Source organism: Alternaria alternata, assembly GCF_001642055.1.
Source record: "Alternaria alternata strain SRC1lrK2f unplaced genomic scaffold CC77scaffold_10, whole genome shotgun sequence".
Lineage (NCBI taxonomy): Eukaryota > Fungi > Ascomycota > Dothideomycetes > Pleosporales > Pleosporaceae > Alternaria > Alternaria alternata.
The window spans coordinates 1-21,760 of NW_017306199.1; the positions used below are offsets into that span (position 1 = coordinate 1).

Here is a 21,760-nt window from a genome sequence, read left to right on the forward strand (position 1 = left end):
CGATACTTTACAGACTACTGCTTTAGTCTACCTCGCCTTAGTACAGACCGAGCCTAGCGAAGTATAGCCGAACCCCGTGTAACATTAAGAAAGTAAAATTTACCTTTACACTACTTTCTTTATAATAGTAGTATACCTGTCTTAATCCTAATATACATAGGGGTTGATCTCAAAAGTAGACGGATCAAACATCTCCTTCGCAAACAATTGATATGCCTCGATATCGTTTGCATCTGGAGGCATCGTGAGGAATGAATCCGGCATAGAGACAGGGTCAGCCCAGATATTTGGCCACGCTGCTGTCTCTGTAAGCTGTACCTGAGAAATAGGATCTTGTGTGTTTATTCCCCCTGTAACAGGGTTAGTTGATTGATTCTCCTAAAGTGTACAGTAGGATGAACATGGTGACGTACCGTGGTATTGACACATGATCGATAGCTCATATATGTACTTCCAGCAACTAAGAACAAGGCTATTGTCCGAATCAAGATGCTGGAATACCTGTTCGGCTTTCTTGAGCAATTTCCTCGAGTGTTCTATAGCCGCCAGGTCAAGGTGGAGACTCTCATGCTGCGTCCACAGCAGACGTGCGCTGATAACGAGAGATGCTGTGAATACTGGCGAGATGTTCGTAAGTAATAGTCAGTGTACTAGCCAACCCTCTTTGAAAATTTACCGTAATACAGTGTGAAGTACCAGGCTCCAAGATTGTTCTTGCTCGTAGAATCAGCGCTGATGACAGCATGGGCAATGTTGATGGTGGTCTCCGCTGACTGTACGCATTCTTCGGCCTCGGCCATTGCCAACTGAATGAAGTAAGGAGGGTTGTTGATGGCATCGTCGTCCTTTCGAAATAAATGGCCAATTGTGATGCTAAGTAATGGCCTGTGGACAAGGATGCTCAAATTATGGTATCGAAGTGACAGTATGACACGAAGTCTGTTCAACCGTGAATTTTCAGCAAGGATCCGTGGATGGGACTCACAGAGGCCGAGATAGGATGGCAGATTTGCAGCCCACATGCGAAGGCTCTTCCGAAGTTCGACGGAGGTCTGCAGTGTTTTCAAATTATCCAGATCGATGTGCTTCTGGACGGTCGCCGAGTACTGTTCCCTCAATGATTTGCTCATTACCTGGTACAGCTCGAACGATACGACAAGGAAGTCGCCAGGAATGTCTGCACCACTTTCTGTCATGCTGGAGGTCTGAAAGAGGGCCGCAGAGGGTTGTCGGTCAACTACGTACTCATCTGGTACACTTGCTGGTCGTCCGAAAGCTGCGCTCAGGACTTTGTCCAAACAGTAAATGACCACCCACGTGCGTCGTTGATGCTCTGCCTGAATGGGTTCCAGGTTTCCTCCAGCAACAGGACTGTGTAGGCCGAGTGCCATGGCGGACCGAGTTAGTAGGCCATGAATGTTCCAAGCTTGCACCGAGCGTTGGGTACCTTGACAATACATAACAACCATCAGCAAGTAGTGGACAATTTCCAGGCTCACAACGTGCTTAGAGAGTTCGCCACACAGCTCAACAGCCCTGTGATAGTAGAGGTCCCCTCTTTCGAAGCGCTTCTTGGCCGATGGGAAGTTTTCTCGATCAAGCATAGTGGTCAACGCGAACATCATGTTCAAGGTCCCAAGCCAAGTCCTTCGAGCCCTCTTGAAGCCGTTCTCCAGGCATTCGGAGTAAGTTTTCCTGGTGGCCTCCTCGTGGAGAAATGGGAATACTATCCCTGCAGTGTCAAAGTACGTATCTATTAATCTGTTCATGACTGCCACTTCCGGCAATGAAGTGCTCGAGATCTTTGCAGATATCATAGATGGCGTTTTCGATTGCGATCGGCCATGATTTATGCTTGGAACATTACTATCATAGAGGAAGCTGGCGTGATCTTTGGTACCAGGCACTTGTATGTCGGCTTGACGTGCGGTAGCCACTGCTCTCAGAAGAAGCCGCGTGAAATTAATGTTGGAAGATTCGCCGAAGAAAGCCGAGGTATGTTCATCTGCGAAAACCATGGCCATGCCATTTGTTGCTGCGTCGTCGTCTTGTGGCTCTTCCACACCGGCCACAAGAGCCTGATCGATGTCCGCACGATTGGGCGGATGTGAAGATTCATTTCGTTGCGATTGTGCTATTGCGGAGCTATCCATGGTAGCTTGGCGATTATTGGCACACGGCAATAAGTGGCCTCTGAGCACATCATCAACTCGTTGGAGTTTGCTTTCCATAGCGGTCATTCGAGATTCCAGATCGGATATATAGTCTTTTCGTACAATGATATTGGTCGCAGACTCGCTTGATTCATACTGGCAGTCGAAGTCAAGCGAGACGCAAGGCGAGCATGATGGTCGTTGTCCATCACAGCTATTACAGGTGGTCAGTCAATATATGACCTCATCACGTCTTACATACCGGGACTTGCGCATACGGCACGCATTGCAGGCAAGTCCGACGCGTCGCCGCTTGTTGGCTGGGGTGCCGGACTCTTGGGCCTGTTCCGAGCGCTCATGTGATGATTGAGCCGACATCGTTTCCAGGTGGTGTGATGCCGCGGCGAAAGCAGCCGATGGGGAAGGTAAGGAAGAAGAAGCCGGAGATTTGACTCATGTGGATCGACGTTCGGGGCTAAATCGGAACGCTTTGCCGAATCAAGGTTGGCCCACTTCTTATCGGCCTGATCTGTGCTTCTATAGTATCACGAGACATCCGATCAATAACCGTACACTATTCTATGCATGCCGATGCCTATCTGTAATCTTTAAATGCAGCCATGTGCTATCTGAAAGATGCGATGTTACAGACCTGATATCCTCTCCACCTCTGCCAGGTGCATCTCGATCGGCTGAGGACTGGACTTTCGCGGATGCGTCGGATATAGATCCGCGCCCCAAATACAACTAATGACTGTACCGTTTTACTATATTGGAAAACGGTAAACGGATGAATATGAGGTAAAACACCCTGGTTCGAAGCACAACCTTAATGCAAATGTAAATGCCTTCCACAACCACGAAAGGCAATGATTGGTAAGACTCGCGAAGACGTTCACGTCGCCATTGCTGGTAAGTCCTTCTCGCTACACTTTGTCGAGTTTCAGGAAATCTGAACAGGCCTTAGGTGCTGGCATTGCTGGTTCGGCTTTGGCCATAAGTCTGCACAGGAAAGGCATTTTCTTCAATATCTATGGAGCAGCTAAGGAGTACTCCGTCGTTGGGTGAATGTAACATGAAAATTGGTGCAAGAAGCTCGATCTGATTAATTCTTAGTGCCGGTATTGACTTTGGTCCCAATAGAATGCGAGCTCTTGACCTCATCGAACCCGGCTTTCGCCATTTGTACGAGGCCCTCTGTACTACCAACAAAGGCGAAAGGACTGAGCACATTTTCTTTGAAGGTTCGCTTCTCGGTGAAGACGTCGGTAAGTCTAAGCAGCACCACACTCCACTATGGCGATATTTCTTGTACGGTAGGCCGAGAACAGCAGCGATTTGGCAACTCTGCTTGGGGTCATCCTGATTATGTACGCAAATCTGTACGTCAACCTAGCTTGTAACGAATTTATTTCTAGTCATGAGAACGTGCAGGCACAGCGGGAGGAGTTATTGCATATCATGACATCCTTCATTCCATTGAGACTGTTCATTTCAATAAGTTCCTGGAGTTGGTTGAGCAGCACCCTCATAGGGTCATCCTCAAATTCGCCGATGGTACAACAGCTGAGGCGTCTCTGCTCGCCGGCTCCGACGGGATTGAGAGTGTCGTTCGAGTGGACATACTCGGACCTTCTTCCGACAGGAGGTGGCACCAATGTACGCAAGTGTATATGCCTACCGCGCCGTACTTCCAATGTCGGAAGTCTACGCGATCTTGGGGACGGTGTCTAACATTGTGAAGAGATTACTTCGGGGTCAATTTTCTCTCCGCGAAGATAGGCTCGAATCCTTGGGTCATCGAGAAGAAGTCAATGACGGAGACAACGACACATGAGGCTATGATGGCTGAGTTCAAGGGAAAAAATATGGACCCTGGCTCGATGCTGATCCTTGCCAAACATCGGCCTGTCAAGTGGGGCCTCATCCATCACTGGCGCACATCCACTTACTACCAGGGCCGTTCTGTTCTCTTGGACAATGCAGCCCATGCCTCCATGCCTTTCCAAGCTGTTGGTGCTGCCCAGGGAGTAGAAGATGCCCTGGTGATGATGGAAGTGCTCGCCAAAGTCGCAGAGACGCATGAAAGCTTCGGTGATACGGACGCCCATATGAATGCAGGTCTCGAGCCTTACGATGCCGTGCGTCGCTCTCGAGCTCAGCACCAGTGAGAACGAGCTGATGGAGTCGGGCGCATGCTACAGAACGGGCGGTACGACTGGCTTTTGTTTCACGGCCTGCAAGCCGATATTGACAAAGCTTTAACAAGCTTAGAAGAGGGGGTCTATCCCCAAGCTTGATTCAGGCGAGTAAAAAAGTCGCAGATATCACGAGTGTTTTCTTTAATTAAGTAACACACGGTGTTAACAACCTAGCTCATCCCTCTGTTCACGCGAAGTGGTTAGATAACTTTCGCACGAACTGATCAATGACTTTGGATGGAGTACTCAGAGCGAGGCAAGTGGCGCCAGCGTAGCCAGGAACTACATAATCCGTGCTTTCCACTTCATTGACCTCGCCGGGATGTCACACACGACCAGTCGCGTCGCCATCCATCACGAAGCGCGGCGAGTTGAGCAATCTGACAGGTCTTCTGTCCCGCTCGTTTGATCGGATGGTAGGCCCAGTCGGCAGCTCCGCCTAGACCAGAGCCGCAAAGGCCCGCTGTAGCGGTTGCACTCGATCATATTCGGGCAAGATATGGGTCGGGCCCTTTGGCTGGTGACACTGCCAACTGCATGTGCATCGCTATGAAGCTTTGCCAATAGGAGCTCTTTGGTTCGACTATCAAAGGCAATAAAGATACAGAGGGACGCGCACTTACCGTTTAGAAAAACACCTGGTCATGACTGCCTCAATTCTTATGCGTACAGTAGTATGCTGAAAGCAGGGTCCTGACTCAACTCATGAAGCGATACCCCAGTGCTGGGGATGCTTCAAGCGGTGCTTGACCTGTGGTCACACTTTGCCCCACTGCAAGAAAGTGCATCAAAGCTGGCAAAGAATGTCTAGGATACGGTCAGAAGAAGCCGTCACAATGAATGAAGCCTGACAAGGTAACCTCGAGACGACGGAGGACAGATAGCTTGCCCGAAGCGTACTCAATTAGGCAAAGACATCCTGAACCACCGCGCCAGTCATTGCCAGCCTTCTTGTGTTCCCGTCTGAGAATCCCGGCAAATCTAACTCGACGTAATCATTGCCCATGATGACGATCCTGCTTTCGAAAAGGATATGCCTGAAGGTTCTTGGCATTTCGTCATCAAGGACTCGCGAGGAACAGCAGAGGGGGTCGAACTATACAAAAACCGACTCACAGCTATGCTAGTTCACAAGAAGAAAGCAGTGTGGTGGCATGCCCTCGTCTGCTTGGGTGTTAACCACTTCATTCATTCACTAGCTTTCCGAGGGCTTAAGTCGTGTATTGGTCGCAAGCAGTTGGTCGAAGATCTACCAGTACCAAGATCTTGCTATTCGTGCCCTCTGTGAGAATGTCGTACGCGATACGATTCGCACCAGTGATCCGACAATCAGCAGTATCCCAATGTTTATAGCCATGGAGGTGATGTGAATTCACTATGTACCCGAGCATTTTGAGCTCACGGCTCAGGTCCAACACTTTAGCGCCCGAGATCGTAGACCGCATACGAACGGCACGAAGCGCCTAATAGACACGCGCAGCGGATTTACAGCTCTCTTGCATTTGGCATCGTATCTGACATCTACGCTGGTAATCTTCATGATGTAAGATGATTTGCGCCCTTATCGATCTAGTGACTTCCTGGTTATAGTGTATTGACATTTTTCAATAGTCTTGGACTAGCAGCAGATTAGAATAGCATTACTGTGAAGATTTGCAGTGTTATCGTTTCTTCGATATCGTGTCTAGTAATAATATTTACTGGGATTAGTCGCATAAACGGACTGTGTAGGAAGGTTGACGACACACTCTTTAATAACTCGAGCTAACACACTCTTAACGCACATTACATCCTCGCACGAGTTGAAGCTTTCAAGCCAGTAGGTCAGGCGTAGCTTAGTGAAACCTACGACGACTAGCAATTCGTTAAATTGATTTACTAATCTACGATTGCGCTCTACTGTACTACGTCGCTATAAGTTGTCCGCGCTGTCTTAGAAAGCTTGGAAATGGTGAGCGACTACTGGAAAGCCTTGAGGCTTTCGCACTATCTCGACGTCTCTAGAATTTCTTGTTGTTTCCACTCTGCGTGTTTGGTATAGAGGCTACATTCCACGATCAATCTAGCACGCGCATCTGGATCGAGTGACGCTCGGAGGAGCACAGCAGTTTGCTGGAGACGAGCAGTCTTCTCAAGGCGTGAGCCGTGCTACGACGCTATTGGTAGTGTAGGAGACCTGACTGGGACTAATGTTTCGAAGACCCGTATGTCTTCATCCTGTGACCATCTTCCAGCCTGGATAGCCACTGGATACTGCAGACACACGAGCCTAATGCCCAATGTTTGCTGAGCCTATTGATCGATAAAGAGCGTGCTCGACGTAGGCGGTTGCAGCTCTCCAGTCAGGTCAAGCGCACCTATCAGGAGCAGCTGCATAAGTCAAGGCTTCCGACTCTACTCATCACTAGCTGTGAGATGCCAGATACAGAGCGATGGCAGTTGGCAACACGGATGGGCGACCTATTGCAAGTGCTTGCATCTAGCCTGAGGCAAAGGAGCTGTATTTGTAGAGCTCGACTGTCAAGGTAACCAAGGCGCCGTACCCGTAGCTGCGGACTGCGACGCAAGGCGCAGCGGTGGAATGGTGCTAAGCTGAAGAGATACCGACCATCGGGACTGCTGTCACTAACGAGAACTGGCTTGGGAGTCGATGCTGTAGATTTTGCCCTCGTGCTAAGCCTTGTTCTCTTAGTCGCGACTATCGTCAAGACATTCAGAGATAAATAAGGGGCGTGAGTTTGGGAAACGTCGGCCATGCCTGCGTTGATACATGGGCTACTTAAAGCAGCTCCAGAGAAACTTGTAGCATCTGTGTTGAACAAATCGAAGGCAGATACGAAGAAAATCCGTGTCAAGCTCTCTCGCAAGATAAGATGGCGGATATCTGGTCAGGTGTCTTGACAGTCTGCACCGACATTGCCTGTGCATGAGATCAAAGCATCTCATCGGTCGAAAATCTGATAATCTTGCCTCAATTAATTCTAATAACCTCGCTCTGACTCAGCTATCGTAAGCAAGCAACTGATCAGCAACCCTTTCTCCCTGTCTTTGTATAATGGCATCATCAACCGAGCTTCGACCCATGCAATGATTCTGCCGCTCTCTCGGGAACACTCGAAGTCACGTGCAACCAGCCGCTCACCTCTTGTTGGTGGCGCTGAACGCCTATAATCTCATCACTGAAGGGGTCTACGGCGAGCTCGTCAGTCGTTGCTAGCGCCTAGCGGACGCACCTACAAGCTTTGCGAATGTCAAGGTATTTGTCGCTGCTGTAAGAGAGAGATTTGCGTATTATCTTTGCGACAAGTTCGGGGAGGTTATGACTTAAATCTACAATAGCATTTTTATAGTACCATGCAAGGTATATGAAGCACATGCCAACAAGGACTAGAAGACTATCTATTGTCAACTGTACAGTCGGACTGACGAGAATCATCTCAAGACTTTTCCTGTATTGCTCCCCAAAGGCTGACCTTATTGTACCTTTGTAGGATCGACCCAATTGTTGCTGGAGCAGACTACATGTTCTTATCCGGCCTTACAGCTCGGACAACCTGTGGAGTGATCGTTGCCCCTGACATCGGCCGGATGTGCTGAGACGTAGCGCAGCGCATGCAATTGCCCTCGAAAACATCGTCAGCTGAACGAGGGCAGACTGATATGATTGATGGCGGCTGAAGCTTGGTGGAGTATCGAATGACGAGGGCGACAACCTTTAGCGGCAACGTGCATGTGATGCAATGGTAAATTCTCTACTTATGAACACTCAGCAGCTTCTTTGCATATGGCTCTACACCCATCATCTTCATTCCCAGTCGATGGTTGACCGTTTTCTCCATTGGCCAGTACACGCCCTCTCCAGCGAGAGCCACTCTGTATCTGTTGACCAGATCTCCCGGATTCCGTTCCAACTGATTTTGTAGATGGTCCAGGCTCCAGACCTTCCTCAGGACCTCGCGCCCGCTCACACGCTCCATGATGTCCACCAGCTGTCCGTACGTTATCGTATCGCCCGCAATATACAGCACTGTATTCGCAGCCTCCGCGTGCCCCTCCAAGATTCTCTTCAGCACGCGCCCGATGTCACTCACATCCGTAACTGGAACACTACGGACCCAACTCTTGAGAGACCTGACCGTTATCTCTCCTCCCTCCGCTTCCCTCGACCTGTCCACGATCCCCCAAGATTTCGCAAACAAAAAACCTCATAAATAGTCCTGTAATAACAATCGTCCACTTCACCCCCGCCCCTTTCGCCTCCTCGCGAAGAAGCCCCCAGATCTTCCTCTGCACACAAAACAACGACATCAACCCTCTGACGTCCCCCATCACGTCAAAGTCATAGTCCCACTGCCGAGGAAAGAACCAAATCCTGCCCTTGTCCTGCGTTTTGCGTATTTTGCCGGCGGTGAGGACATCGCGAGCGAGCTTGGGCAGCCTCTTTTCGGACTTGCCATAGCCAGTTGCGGAGATGACGATATCGAACCGACTAAGGAGGGTATAAGTGTGGCTGAGGGGGGAGTGACATTGAATTCGAGGAGCGAGGTCGTCGGTGAGGCGAGATAGGTGTGTTCTGAGGGTGAGCGGAGGCCAAGTGTGATATGGGTTGCGAGAAGGATAAGGATCTGGGTGTGCAGGGTATGGCCGAGTTCGCCGAGGCCGATGAGGAGGATTTGCCTCTGAGGAGCTGGAGTTGATGAGGCCATGTTGGGTGGTGAATGGACTATGGAGATCAAGGCTGTGTGAGGCTGGGTATCATGCTTTGCGGAAGGCCATTTATTCATACCTCGATTAAAGTGACTAATTCGGTCTTGTTAGTTGCAGCGAGTGCGAGATTGCGTGCCAAGTCTATGCTGAGTGCTTGGAGGTGAGTAAGCAAAATAGTCATAGGCTCGGAATTAGCCGCGAAGACCAGGGAAGCAGCGGGAGGATGTGTGCTATTTTGTTAGGAGGCGCAAATGTGTCGACATGAGATCTTTCAGCAGCATTAGATTGGCCGATTGACATCTTGAAGCACGAATACTACACAGATGCCTCGGTCGTCTTCCCTTCCACCTCCAACTCCACCTCCTCCATGCCCGTTGACGTCCGCCTTCACCTCCGTCCTCAGCCTGCGTGTCCGACCTCTTGATCGAACGCAACGCAGTATGATAGGCCGCGATGGCCGCGCGCGTGCCGATCCCGATCACCATGAATTCTATAGGCGCCTTCGACGGCGCTGATGGACCATGGTCCACCTTCAATTTCAATGTGAGCGGCGATGGCGGCAGAAGACTCGGACAGAACTTACAGATGCTGCCGTCACACGTTGCGCTCCACCACACTGCTGCGGCTCGAGGCGACGTGGTGCGACATGCTATGACGGTACCATTGCGCCGAGTGCGACGGCGGGCTTCCTTACAACAATCAACAGAGCCTCGGGTGTCAGCCAAACACCCGGATTCTCTACTAGAGCTTGAGCCTATTTAACATGGAGATCTCGGTGCGGGCGCTCACGCCACCACAGAGCGATCGCCATGGGCTCGCCAACATGCTGATAGCGATAGAAATGAGCGCCGGCGGGCTGGGCTCGTACCTGGCGGGACTCAACGCCTCGGGGCTGGTACCGAGCCTCTCGTACAGCTACATGGCCTGTGCGAAGTATCGCGAGTGTGGTCCAGCGCTTACCAATCATTGTGACAGACTATCCGGATGGATCGTGTCCAATCATAACTATAGGTATGATTCTAGCAATGACCTGAGGTCCCGTTCGCGTTTCGACAGCACCAAGCTGCGGCCAGCACTCTTCCGCTCTTCCAGTCCCCATATACTAATCACGGTGTTCGCTGGAACTGCTGAGAGATGGCCGTACAGGACAACGAACATCTTGTGCCTGCTGCACTCTTGCCTGTATCTGGTTTCAGAGCTGTTCTTACGGGCAATGAGCTTCTCACGTTCTTCATTGTGCATACGAACATCTGGGTCCAGAGAGTAGGTCTTGTCTAGATCCTTGCACAGAGCTTCTACATAGTCATCGGAACTGCGAATCGTTTCTCCAGTCAGGTCATGTTCCTCCTCAGCTAGCTCTTCAACGCCGTCGTACAGATCTATGAACCTAATTTCTAGGCCTGAGCACTCTCTACCGCGCAGCGCCATCTGAAGGCTCAGCCGCGGCTCGTCACGTACATCGTTCCCCTGACACTCGACAGCGCAAACGACCACTTTTTGACTCCGAATTCATCAAAGAGCCCATCACCGAGAACGTGAAGAAGTATCCCCATGTTCTCGTCTTGTCCTTTGTAGCGGCACGATCGCTGGTGCTCTCTAGAGCGCGATATCGAACCAGGGACTGGGTGTTTGTGAGGGATCTTGGTTGTTTACACTACCGTCTGGCGCGGCATTGTCCCCATTGTGGGCCCTGCCACTGCTGCCGAAGGGTACCTGGAGCAGCAGCCCACCGTGGCCGTTTTTACCGCTGCATGGGGATCGTGGGTTCGATGTACTACGAAAACAGGCTTAGCTACTACAGCCACTTGTGCAAGTGCTGACTAATAAGCCTTAACGCTAGGACAACCCGCGGCTTATCCGCGGTCTCTCCGCTTCTTTCAGTCCCACCGATGTTTTCTTCGCGTCGGCTCTTTCCATAGATAGATGACACAGAATTTTCTTAGCTTGATTTGTAATTATCAACGTTTGACCGATGACTAAGCTGGTGAGAAAAGATATAATTCGTTTGCAAAGCATTTTGTGTTGTTCGCTCACCTGCAAGCCTGCTGTTCGCTCACCTGCAAGCCTGCTGTCTACAACTAAAGCAATCTCTCGCCATCGAAGCCTCTTATATCGAGTCAATCATTGGTTTTTCCAAATCTGAAACTTCAACGATCAGTCATCATGTCAACCCTTCTCGCCGGCAAGCCTCTTCTTGGTCCTCTCGTGGGTCTTAACCTCTGGACCTTCGGTATTGAATTCCTGCTATACAAGCGTCGAATTCCCGCGCTCGCTCAGTACAACGTCACGTTTGATCCGGAAACTGTCAAGAAGCAGAAAGAGGAGAAGTTACCTGGCTTTGTCAAATGGCCGGCGGATAACTTTAACAACCTTCTGGAGCAGCCTACCCAATTCTACGCGGTATTGTTGGGGCTAAGCTTTTTGGATATCAAGGACAGAAGCACTATTGGAGTGGCATGGGCGTATGTTGGGTTGAGGATGCTGCACAGCATCATCCACGTTTCTACTAATAATCCTTCAATACGCTTCCCGGTCTGGTTGGCAAGTTCATTCGCACTCTTTGGACTTACGACCCAGGCTGCTTGGATGCTCTTCTTCTAAACGAATTCTTTGGATCAGCAAATCAGTCGCACTAAGCGCAAATGGCCTTCTCCATACAGCATCAGAACAGTGCTACCGGAGGAGTTATTCAATGTGCTAGTGATGGTTTCCATCCGATCTCCTTCGTGCCCTACAGTTCGCTGTGTCGGAGCTTGTAGAATTAGCACGGGCTGGTCACAAACCTAGGCCTACAATAGTACTATTACTACAACCACTACGATTCTCTTCTAGAGGCGGATATACTTTATACTTCTTACAACAAATAACATTATCTATCTAAATAAAACACCATTTTCAGTTTCTACTACTTTATATATATCTTCTACTTCCTACAAAGTGTAACAGGGACTAAAGCAAGTACCTCGTGCTAGAGAGATAGTCAGTAGACGCTTGCTTTTCTCAAACAAGGAAGACGCGCTGAACCTACTTATAAGGTACACCTCGCTTAAGAGAGGAGGAACAAGAATTATCCTCCTTACTACTTACGTTTGTAGTGCTAATATACCAGCCGTCTCTCACTATCCTTTTTAACGTGGAGCAAGCACTATTGCCTACAGTTACGCCTTACATCGATATATAAACCTTACGACTAGAATAATAAAGAGCGACTACGGGCATATAGTTATCTTTGATATGCGCAATGACTTGCACGAGTGCAGGCATGGAGTATTCGCACAGGGTAGCTGAGTCCCCCAACATGGATCCGCAAATATTATTGTGTTTTGGGACGTACATTCCCATCTCGATATCATAAGCGGCGCAAAACTGTGGCGTGCAAGCCGAGTGATCTTTGCCGTCACCTAGCGGACCGTGCTCGCAGGCATATCGCAAGGATGATATTGTCCTGGTACTGGCCAGATATTCGATTGCCAACAGACACCATTCGTTGTCATGCATTTCTCTTCGTAATGACTCTCTGATTGGCGGTGTCCAGATCATAGACCATGAGAACCCTTCTTTAGGCGTTGGAGATCCTACAATCATCCTTGCGTGCGCATTAACTAATGTTTCAGCGATGAACACGATGAAGCAAACCATTGACGATATTCCATCCCCTAGTGGCTCAAATATCCTAAAACGTATGGTTGTAAACGACACCATGAAAGAATGGGCCAGGCTCAGGTTTGCACGAGCTCGCTGGAACCATGATCTCAACTATTTCGGCTGAGACTCTTCGATCCGAGAAAGCCAGCTGCGCATAACGTCGACTAGGCGGTCGGTAGTCATAACCAACTTGCCACTCCGATTCCTTTCCAGCAGCATTTCTTCTGCTATGGGGGCCTCAACCACCGCTTCCAACAGGCCGAATGTGAGCAGGCTTTGATAGCTAGTCGCCAGATATCGGGTTGAAGAATCTTTCGGTCGATCATCGAGATATTCGCGTAGAGACACAGGCTCATAGCCATCGTGCGGATATCCTAGCCACTCTGGACCGTCAAGAAGTCGGGAACGACGAAAGTCTTCGTCGCGAGATGACATTATGACTGATCTCCTAGAATCTCCTCTATCAACATCAGTCTAAAGACCTGCGAGCATGCGATGGATGCACTGAACATAGAACGTGGCGAAGGCTGTGGGTCAAAGTGATTACAAGGATTGCCAGACAAAGACTTATTGGGTCATTGTATTCCGAGCGAATTATCCCCCGGGCACTGGAACATAGACTGATCTGCAAGTGTTGATTGCTGATCCTTTGAAGCGGCGGAAGGCACGAATTTAATGGTAAAAAACTCACACCCTAGCAAGCACCAACATAACACTACGCAGGTACTAACGGAAAGTCGGGTTAAATGCAGGCATTTTCGGTTCGGTACATCATAAGAGCGCTGCCGGTGGGTAATTGATGATCTGACACAACGTGACTTGGTAATCGATAAGACGGCTGAACCACTCGTCAAGCGAGGACGTATGTCCTAGAGCGGGCGAGATGGACGTGCGTTCACAGAATTCCATCACACTACCTTCTCCAGACCCAGCAGCTAGAAACCACGTGGCTAGGCCTAAGGCGGAGTAGCAGTTCGTGGTCTGGCAATTGCGGGTAAGTGAAGACGCGGGGATACCCCAGCCAAGGCTGTAGCACTCTCATATATTCCGTAGGCTCAAGGAATTTCTGGATTATTACTAGTTATTCTATGCGTAACGATGCTTGTCTTACTTCTATATCTGGGGTGCTTGGTGGTCGCTTCAGCACTAGCAGCCCGCCAAAACACTGTCGACTGTTCGGATCCATCGTCAGGAGAATTTTTCTTAGGCAATCAGACCTCCTCGGTACAGATAGTGGTAGCCAGCGAGGAATGGCCGGCCGTGTTGAGAACTGCAGGCGACCTCGCCCTGGACTTTGGTCGTGTGACTGGAGTCAATGGCACAGTCACCCTATATCGAAACCAAACGTCTCATGACGCATCGATGATCTTCAATGTCACCGGCATTACCAGCTTCAGTTTTCCGAAATCACAAAACAGATCGACCGGTGGTGTCATTATCATAGGAACAATCGGCGAATCAAGCATTATTGATCCGATGATCAGTGGTGGAAAGCTGGACGTTGACTCGATCATAGGACGATGGGAAGCATTCTCATCACAACTAGTTCAGTCTCCAATACCCGGTATTGAATCGGCTCTCGTGATCGTTGGAAGCGATCGGAGGGGCGCTATATACGGTCTCTACGATGTTTCAGAGCAGATTGATGTTTCACCCTGGTACTTTTGGGCTGACGTGCCTCCCAAAAGCTGCCACACAGTCAGTGCGATGCGTACAACTAGAACTCGAGGAACACCGTCTGTCAAGTAGCGTGGCTTCTATATCAATGACAACGCTCCTGCACTCTCAGGCTGGATCACAGCCAAGTTTCCCGGAGCAGGAGAGCCGCCCATCTACGGTGCAGAATTTCACGCACTTGTCTTCGAGTTGGTCTTGAGATTGCGAGGCAACTATCTGTGGCCCGCAGGTGGAAACTGGACTCAGATGTTCTTCGTCGACGACAAACGTAATCAGCGCCTCGCCGACGAATACGCTGTGGTCATCGGGACAAGCCATACCGAGCCCTTTCAGCGTGCCACGAAGTAGTGGTCGCTCTTCGGCAACGGTCCGTGGCAATGGACTACAAACAACGCTTCCATTGTTCCCTTCATGCGTGATGGCGCAATCAGGGCGAAGCCTTACGAAAGCATCATCACGATGGGCATGCGCGGAAGTGGAGATACCGCACTATCTGCCTCCATTGATACTGGGCAATTAGAGAATATTGTCGACACGCAGCGTCAAATCTTGGCTGACGTTTATGGTAGAAACCAATCCTTATCCAGTATTCCGCAGCTGTGGTGTTTGTACAAGGAAGTACAAGGCTTCTACGAGGCTGGGATGAAAGTTCCTGACGACGTCACCCTGCTCTGGTCTGACGAAAATTGGGGCAATATTCGACGTTTGCCAAACGCAGATGACCGCGACCGCCCGGGCGGTGCTGGCGTTTACTTTCATTTCGATTATGATGGCCTGCCTAGGAACTACAAGTGGCACAACACGATCCAACAACAGAGGACTTGGGAGCAGATGTCAATGGCTTATGCACGCAATGCAAGAGGGATTTGGATCGTCAACGTGGGAGACATAAAGCCAGTGGAGATTCCACTCACCTTCTTCCTGGAAATGGCCTACGACTACAGTGAGTGGACTGCACCCGACAGCGGTTCAACCTGGGAACGAATGTGGGCGTCAAAGACTTTCGGCGAGTCATATGCTACTGAAATTACCTATCTACTGGATTGATCCGGTCAACTTGCTGGTCGAAGGAAGTTTGAGCTTGTCGAACCAGACACATACTCTGTGATTAACTACAACGAAGCCGACATCATACTCCAAGAGTGGGCAGAACTTCCACAATCGGCATTAGCGATCGATTCCGGCCTGCCTAGTTCATACCATGCAGCCTTCTTCGAGCTGATACTCCATCCTATCCTTGCTGGACAGGCTGTGCACGAAGTCAATGTGAACTCAGCAAAAAATCTCATCTACGGAATCCAGGGAAGAAATACCGCAAATAGCTACGCCAAGAAGGTGCTTCATGGCTTCCAAGAAGATCATAACCTTACCGTAAAGTATCATTCACTCGTCAGTGGCAAGTGGAATCATATGATGGACCAAGCCCATATTGGCTACGTCCAATGGAATCAACCAAAACGACAGCTCTCTCCTCCAGTCAGGTATGTTCAAATGCTTGAAAGATCATATGCTGGCGATCTCGGAGTCACTACAGAGGGTACAAATGCCAGCGTTCCAGGCGATGATCCATACCTTGCACTATTCTCGAACCAACTGACAATCCTCCCGGCGGACCCGTATAGACGAACAAGGTTTGTTGATTTGTTTAACATGGGGACTGACACCACCTTGTGGAGTATTGTCGGGCCTTCATACGTGAACTTTACATTCGAAAACGGTGATTCGGCTCACCAGGGCACCATCTCTCCCGGTGATACTGATGTTCGAATATTTCTCAACGTCGACTGGGTCGCTGCCCCGAGTGGCTCATCGAGTACAGTAATCAACGTTACTTCCTCGACTGGTTATGGCCAGCAACAAGGCCCTGCCAATGGGTTAGGACCATCCTTAGTTTTCCCAATAAACAATACAGTTGTACCTCCATGGTTTCGAGGCTTCGTGGAGTCAGACGGTTATGTCGCTATGGAAGTGAGTCATTATTCCCGTGTTGTCGGCGATGCCAGCAATGGCTCAGAATCCGCCTACACAATCATTCCATGGTACGGGAGAACTTTAAGTGGTGTCGCATTGCGCGATCTTCTTGCGCCGTCATACGTGAACGGAACTACCGCGCCCCTTCTCGAGTACGATTTCTATAGCTTCACCAACACAACCTCGACCATGCCAACCAATATAACTATGATCTTAGGACAGGGTCTGAATACAGACCCAACTCGGCCTTTGAAGTACGCTGTCGCTATTGATGGCTCACCCCGAAAAGTGGTGCAGTATGTGATCGACCAGGATGGCGGTGCCCTTCCGGTAGGGTGGGATCAAACTGTTTCCAACGCAGCATGGGCCAGTGTGAGTAACACAACAATCGCGCCCGGCAAGCAAACTCTTATGGTGTGGCTACTCGAGCCTGGCATAACCCTACAAAAAGTCATTCTTGATTTTGGTGGTGTTAGACAAAGCTACCTTGGACCACCAGAAAGTAAAAGAGTATAGTCATTAGGTCGAAGGGCATTCCGGGCCTCATCCTATTATACTGTCAGGAACAAACACAGACTGATTGGCTCGGTCCAAGAATGCAGGTTTGAGAGCCGACTGTCGGACAGAACAAAGGGTAAGGGATTAATGCAGGGCACTTATCCTATATAAGGCGTCGGGGAATGCATTGTAGAAGAGGAACACGTCAGCAACCCCCCACCTGTGGTGCTGCCAGGTTATCGTTCGGCAAGACTACCCATCGTGGCTTTCGCGCAAAGTAGTATACTAGCATTTGGATTACTCAGCTTCAGCTCTATTAGCTGTCAACAGATCCATATACACAAGTTCATTCTCATAGCACTTAGTCGCACATAACAACGAAGCTCATTCTTGCGCTCACTCAACGATCATTAACCATCCTCACAGCCATGCCGACAAAGACCACGGCCGCTCACCAACGTCCCACCTCGCAGGCTCTTCGCCCATGTAGAATACCAACTCACCCCCTTGTGCGATCTCTCCGTGCTTCAGCCAAGCTCGATCGAGCTCTTCCCCGTTCCAAGTGACTTTCTGCGGGTAATAGCTCGTGTTTGACAGATTCCGTGCCAAAACAGTCAAGGAAGTCTCTACCGACGTTCCGCTGAAGAGAGAAACGTTGAGTGATGAGAACCGGGGGGCGGAAAGAAGATAGAGCGGCTGACCGGGCATGGGGTATATGCCCACAAGATTGAAGATCAGCCAGCTGGGTAGCGCGCCGCCGTCAATATTTCCCGGGTACCCGTTGCGCGCATCGCTGTAGAAAGCGTCGACTGTGGCGCGTGTCTGATTGACTGTCTTCCAATGCATTCCAGGGACGTAGTTGTAGAGGAAGGGTGTCGCGAAAGATGGTTCATTGCCGGGGTTGAAAAGGGCGGAGCCAGCGTCGTTATTGGCACCAACCGATGTGCCAAGACCGGGGACGAAACTGGCGTCCAGTCGACGAACGAATGTCTCATCGCCACCCATTAGGTTGATGACTTGAGCCATATCGTGCGGAGCGACACTAAACGCAGTCTCCCAGACCTTGGCCTCGTATATGTCGGCGTCCCAACCGCAAGTACCACAGCTTAGTGGGTCATACGCTGTGACATTCCACGTACCGTCGGAGTTTCTAGCACCTGGAAACCCAGTGAACGTGCCGATACCGTCAAGAGTTGTGTGAGCTGTGGGATTCCATTGATTCTGCCACCAGCTCGCCCGGGCACGCATTTGATCGACCGTATCTTGAGATTTGTTAAGTCCTCGCGCCATACTGTAAATCGCAAAGTCGTTCTGCGGGTACTCGACGCCACGAGAGATGCTGCGAGTGTGATTGCGCGTGATGAACTGAAGGGACAGATAGTCATCTAATGCCCCTCTTCCCTCCTTGGTCGCTCCATCAAATGCTACCGGATCAAGGTTACGCTCGGGCATTACATTTGCGTCTTTCATCACTGCCCTGTAGGCCTCCTGCCAATCGATCGCGCTGTCAAGCTCGCCACGACCTGTCTCACCGGATAGTGCGCGAACGCTCTTTACGAAACCGTCGACTAACACTATGTCTGCGTGCGTGCCACCCTGAACTCGGCCGTTCCAGTTCGCTGCCCGTCCTGCCGGTAAATAGCCTTCTTCAGTGAAGATTGAGATCAGTCCGGATAGAACGCGGGAGTACGGCTTTGTAAAGATCAGATGGTACAGAGGTAACAAGGTCCGGTACGTGTCCCACAGAGTCTGTAGCAATCAGTCTCCAGAACATTGTTGGCAAGGGGTCAACTTACATAGTGATCGTCATAATATGGCTTTGTATCATCCGAATTCCACACAGGGTTCTCACCGGTTTTGTCAGTCGGCATCAAACCCGTCTGATATAGGGCTGAATATAACATTCGTTTCAATGTCGCGTTGTTGCTTGTCACATCTCCGTCATCTCCGATCTGGATTTTGCTCAAAACTTTCGTTTCCCATTCCTGTCTCGCTTGGTCTATGACGTCCTCAAAAGAGCTTGCATCGGGAAGCTCGTTTTCAATATGCGAGCAAGCTTGGGCAGCACTGATATAAGAGATGCCAACTTTGGATTCAATTGTAAGGGTACCGTTCACCCGCGCCTCTGTTGGCGACCAACTGAATAGAGCACCGAGGCCCATCCCGCTTCCAGAGTAGGATCGCACATCAGGATATCCCCTAGGGACCGGTCGAGTCGTCGGCGGCGAGAAAGGGTTGTATTGCCAACTGAATGTGCCAGCACCAGGAGCGATATCTGAGTGCTCACCCTGGATATAGTCTGACGTTGGGGTTAACATTGAGTTCGCGGGTATACTGAAGTTTCCGCAAAAGTGGATCGTATGAGAATCAGGCTGTGGCCATCCGCCTGTGTAGGTTGCAGATCCATGGTACGATGGCAACGCGTTGGAAGACGATGGTATATGCAGCTCTCCGCGCAAAAACCTTTGCGAATAGGCCATGGAGGAATAGGCCGGAAGTACATGCGTAAGGTCTACCAGTACGTGCGCGTCCTGTTCATGCGTTGCGTCGGCTCCCGCAATCGTCAGGGTAGATGAAACATTCGAAGGCGTTTCCGATTGTGGGAAGGTGTATCGCATGTATCCAGTGTGGTTACTGGAAGTTATCTCGATCTTGATGTCATTCTGCAGGGTCGTAGTAAATAGGCCTACTGTCGCAGATTCCAAGTCAAGACTGCGATTCTGGGCGTAAGTCATGTTGTCGGCGAGATTCACAGAGGCTAGACTGCCAAAGAGTGGCATCTGCGATATCAATCCATCTATCTCTTGTCAGTACTATGAGCTGACCGGGGAAGCAGGGAGCCTACACGTTGGTGCTCCGCCAGATCCGCTGACGTGGGTCATGCTCACGGCCGTCACGTTGCCTAGGGGAGTGTATCCAGCATTTGCGTCCACTGCACTGCCATTTGGAAGTCCTATGTAGCTCGTGTCGATTCCAGGCTTCGCCATCGCCCAGGGTAAACTCGCACCAGGGAATGAATTGCCACCTGCAATCGCGGAACCAGGGCGTGAGCCGACGGTCCCAATCAAAGGGTCCACGAACGACCATAACGACTCTCGAGATACTCCATCTTGTGAAGCTGCCGAAACAAGCGATGATGATCCAATCGTTGAACCCAGAAGGACGAGTCGTGATAGGCAAGGGTGCCGCCGAACAGGCATTTTGAAGCGTATTGTCGCAAGGCCTAAAGGTGCGATCGCGCGAGACGAAAATCACAGCTGGCCATTGCAACTTATTGTACCTCACAGAGTGCACTAAAAGCTCATCTCCGTCACCGGCTCTTCCATGCCGGTGCAACGGCGGCACGTTCATGGTGCCTTACATGCGTGACTGCCAATGAGGTTCCAGGGCTGGTTCAAGCTGCCGAAGTCGCCCCGGTAGTCATCGTGAGCCAGGACTTCCATCGCGTCCGGTCCTCAGTGCTCCGCGATCGTGCTACTCCGCAGTGGTTACGTGACGTCGAGCGATGTGGAGAAGGACCGATCGCATTTGGGCTGGTAAAGTGGTAGCGCAATCGAACCGGTTTCAATTTTCGCGAGGATGGAACGTGACCTGCAAGCGCGGACTTCTTTACCCCGGCGTCAACGTTCCGATTTTATTCGGAACTTCGGAGGAACATCAAAACCCTCACGATATCACCACCTGAGCTTGATGCAAGTACATGATTCACTGTTCCATACTGCTTGTCCTAAAGGAAGTGGGTCGTGCTTCTTTTGAATTGTGGCGCATGGCCATGAGCTTTGAACGTGAATTGACAACATAGCCACATCACCATCTAAAAGCAGCATCTTTTTGTGGTCAGGACGTGATGATCCACATCCAGAACTGGTTCAACAAAGATATGAGAGAGAAGTACGGCGGTCACACTGGTGTTGCAGCGCATGCTTCTCTTAAGGTGATCTTCGAAAAGTTGCGCGAGCCGTCTGTACAAATGATATAACGCATGCTGTCGTCGACCCTGCGGCAAATCATGAGGCTGCTTACCTTGTTGCGCATTGGGGCCAAAATGCTCCTCTAGATGCTGGTCTGGATACCTTGCCTGACCAAGATTTTCCAGACGATAAATTCCCAGTACAATGTAGGAGTAAGCTGACTCTATCTCTCCGCTTGACAATTTCCGATTCTTAGCTGATCTTGACTCGATTCTGAAAAATCGCCACAATTCTGTATCTGATGTTTGTTCGTATGAAAGCTGCTTTATTCTGAACAAGATCGTCAAGATCAGAGCTGGGTTGGCTGATGTCAAGACTATAAGGCACATAGCATAGCTGATATCTGATCGGTCCGATCGATTTGACTGCAAGCGGTACCTAAAGTCACAGGCATTTGCGAAGATCGATATACGATCGGCGATGACCTGGTTGTCGCACGAATTGATTGCATGTATGAAAAGCGCGATAGAAGAAAGTTCCTCGCTGGAAGGCTGTCCACGGCCCTTGAAGCCTGGCATGTAGATAAGATTGAGCCGCTCCTTGATGTTGCCCGTCTTGCCGACTCTCGCGGCTCAAGACAGGTCCTCCGCGTCTATGCAAATATCGTTTTCGACTACCAAAGATTGAACATCTTCTGGCTTGTGTAATTCTATATCGATGGGAATAGGGAACTTGAGTATCGATGCGTATTGTTTCTCCTGTAGATTCCACGTTAGAGTGAACCACCGGTCTGTTGAAATATGATAGAGTGACTGGACAAACTCCTTTGCAACGCTATGATACGTATTTCTGCCCGGGTCTATCAGCGTTTCTGGCCACGAGACTGGAACCATCTATATGTCATCAGCCGTAACGGTACGAGAAAGTGTCACAACCGTCCAGTGGCTCTCTCGGTAGATGCGATGCATGGTCTGCAGATGTCGTTCGATGTCTGCTG

General features: G+C 50.2%; 8 protein-coding genes across 8 annotated transcripts; 4 read left to right on the forward strand and 4 right to left on the reverse strand.

The window, feature by feature from the left end:
* Positions 1–147: 147 nt before the first annotated feature.
* On the reverse strand, positions 148–2,531 carry CC77DRAFT_1008549 (C6 transcription factor; the record flags this gene model as incomplete). Its single annotated transcript, XM_018523538.1, has 4 exons — positions 148–350; positions 414–617; positions 677–2,367; positions 2,416–2,531. 4 exons carry the CDS (start codon positions 2,529–2,531, stop codon positions 148–150), a joined length of 2,214 nt encoding a protein of 737 aa, XP_018385903.1.
* Positions 2,532–2,914: 383 nt separating this feature from the next.
* CC77DRAFT_1049932 (FAD/NAD(P)-binding domain-containing protein) lies at positions 2,915–4,324 on the forward strand (the record flags this gene model as incomplete). Its single annotated transcript, XM_018527597.1, has 6 exons — positions 2,915–3,065; positions 3,121–3,217; positions 3,270–3,421; positions 3,474–3,535; positions 3,656–3,812; positions 3,900–4,324. Exons 1-6 carry the CDS (start codon positions 3,023–3,025, stop codon positions 4,322–4,324), a joined length of 936 nt encoding a protein of 311 aa, XP_018385904.1. The 5' UTR covers positions 2,915–3,022.
* Positions 4,325–8,682: 4,358 nt separating this feature from the next.
* CC77DRAFT_1061076 (hypothetical protein) lies at positions 8,683–9,060 on the reverse strand (the record flags this gene model as incomplete). Its single annotated transcript, XM_018528389.1, has 1 exon — positions 8,683–9,060. The coding sequence occupies one exon, from the start codon at positions 9,058–9,060 to the stop codon at positions 8,683–8,685; it is 378 nt and encodes a 125-aa protein (XP_018385905.1).
* Positions 9,061–9,613: 553 nt separating this feature from the next.
* On the forward strand, positions 9,614–10,417 carry CC77DRAFT_63128 (hypothetical protein). The gene has a single exon (XM_018532532.1). It carries the CDS (start codon positions 9,825–9,827, stop codon positions 10,326–10,328), a length of 504 nt encoding a protein of 167 aa, XP_018385906.1. The 5' UTR covers positions 9,614–9,824; the 3' UTR covers positions 10,329–10,417.
* A 543-nt stretch (positions 10,418–10,960) lies between these two features.
* CC77DRAFT_1020186 (hypothetical protein) lies at positions 10,961–11,965 on the forward strand. The gene has a single exon (XM_018524995.1). The coding sequence runs from the start codon at positions 11,225–11,227 to the stop codon at positions 11,660–11,662; it is 438 nt and encodes a 145-aa protein (XP_018385907.1). The 5' UTR covers positions 10,961–11,224; the 3' UTR covers positions 11,663–11,965.
* Positions 11,966–11,984: 19 nt separating this feature from the next.
* Positions 11,985–13,402, reverse strand: CC77DRAFT_1049935 (hypothetical protein; the record flags this gene model as incomplete). The annotated part of the gene is made up of 4 exons (XM_018527598.1): positions 12,897–13,402; positions 12,231–12,734; positions 12,149–12,185; positions 11,985–12,029 (listed from the first exon to the last, which is right to left on the reverse strand). Exons 1-4 carry the CDS (start codon positions 13,139–13,141, stop codon positions 11,985–11,987), a joined length of 831 nt encoding a protein of 276 aa, XP_018385908.1. The 5' UTR covers positions 13,142–13,402.
* A 402-nt stretch (positions 13,403–13,804) lies between these two features.
* CC77DRAFT_1049936 (hypothetical protein) lies at positions 13,805–16,870 on the forward strand (the record flags this gene model as incomplete). The annotated part of the gene is made up of 4 exons (XM_018527599.1): positions 13,805–14,404; positions 14,456–14,727; positions 14,815–15,369; positions 15,454–16,870. 4 exons carry the CDS (start codon positions 13,805–13,807, stop codon positions 16,868–16,870), a joined length of 2,844 nt encoding a protein of 947 aa, XP_018385909.1.
* A 261-nt stretch (positions 16,871–17,131) lies between these two features.
* Positions 17,132–20,162, reverse strand: CC77DRAFT_962364 (hypothetical protein). Its single transcript, XM_018535642.1, has 3 exons — positions 19,698–20,162; positions 18,649–19,649; positions 17,132–18,601 (listed from the first exon to the last, which is right to left on the reverse strand). The coding sequence occupies exons 1-3, from the start codon at positions 20,050–20,052 to the stop codon at positions 17,273–17,275; spliced, it is 2,685 nt and encodes an 894-aa protein (XP_018385910.1). The 5' UTR covers positions 20,053–20,162; the 3' UTR covers positions 17,132–17,272.
* Between the last annotated feature and the right edge of the window lie 1,598 nt (positions 20,163–21,760).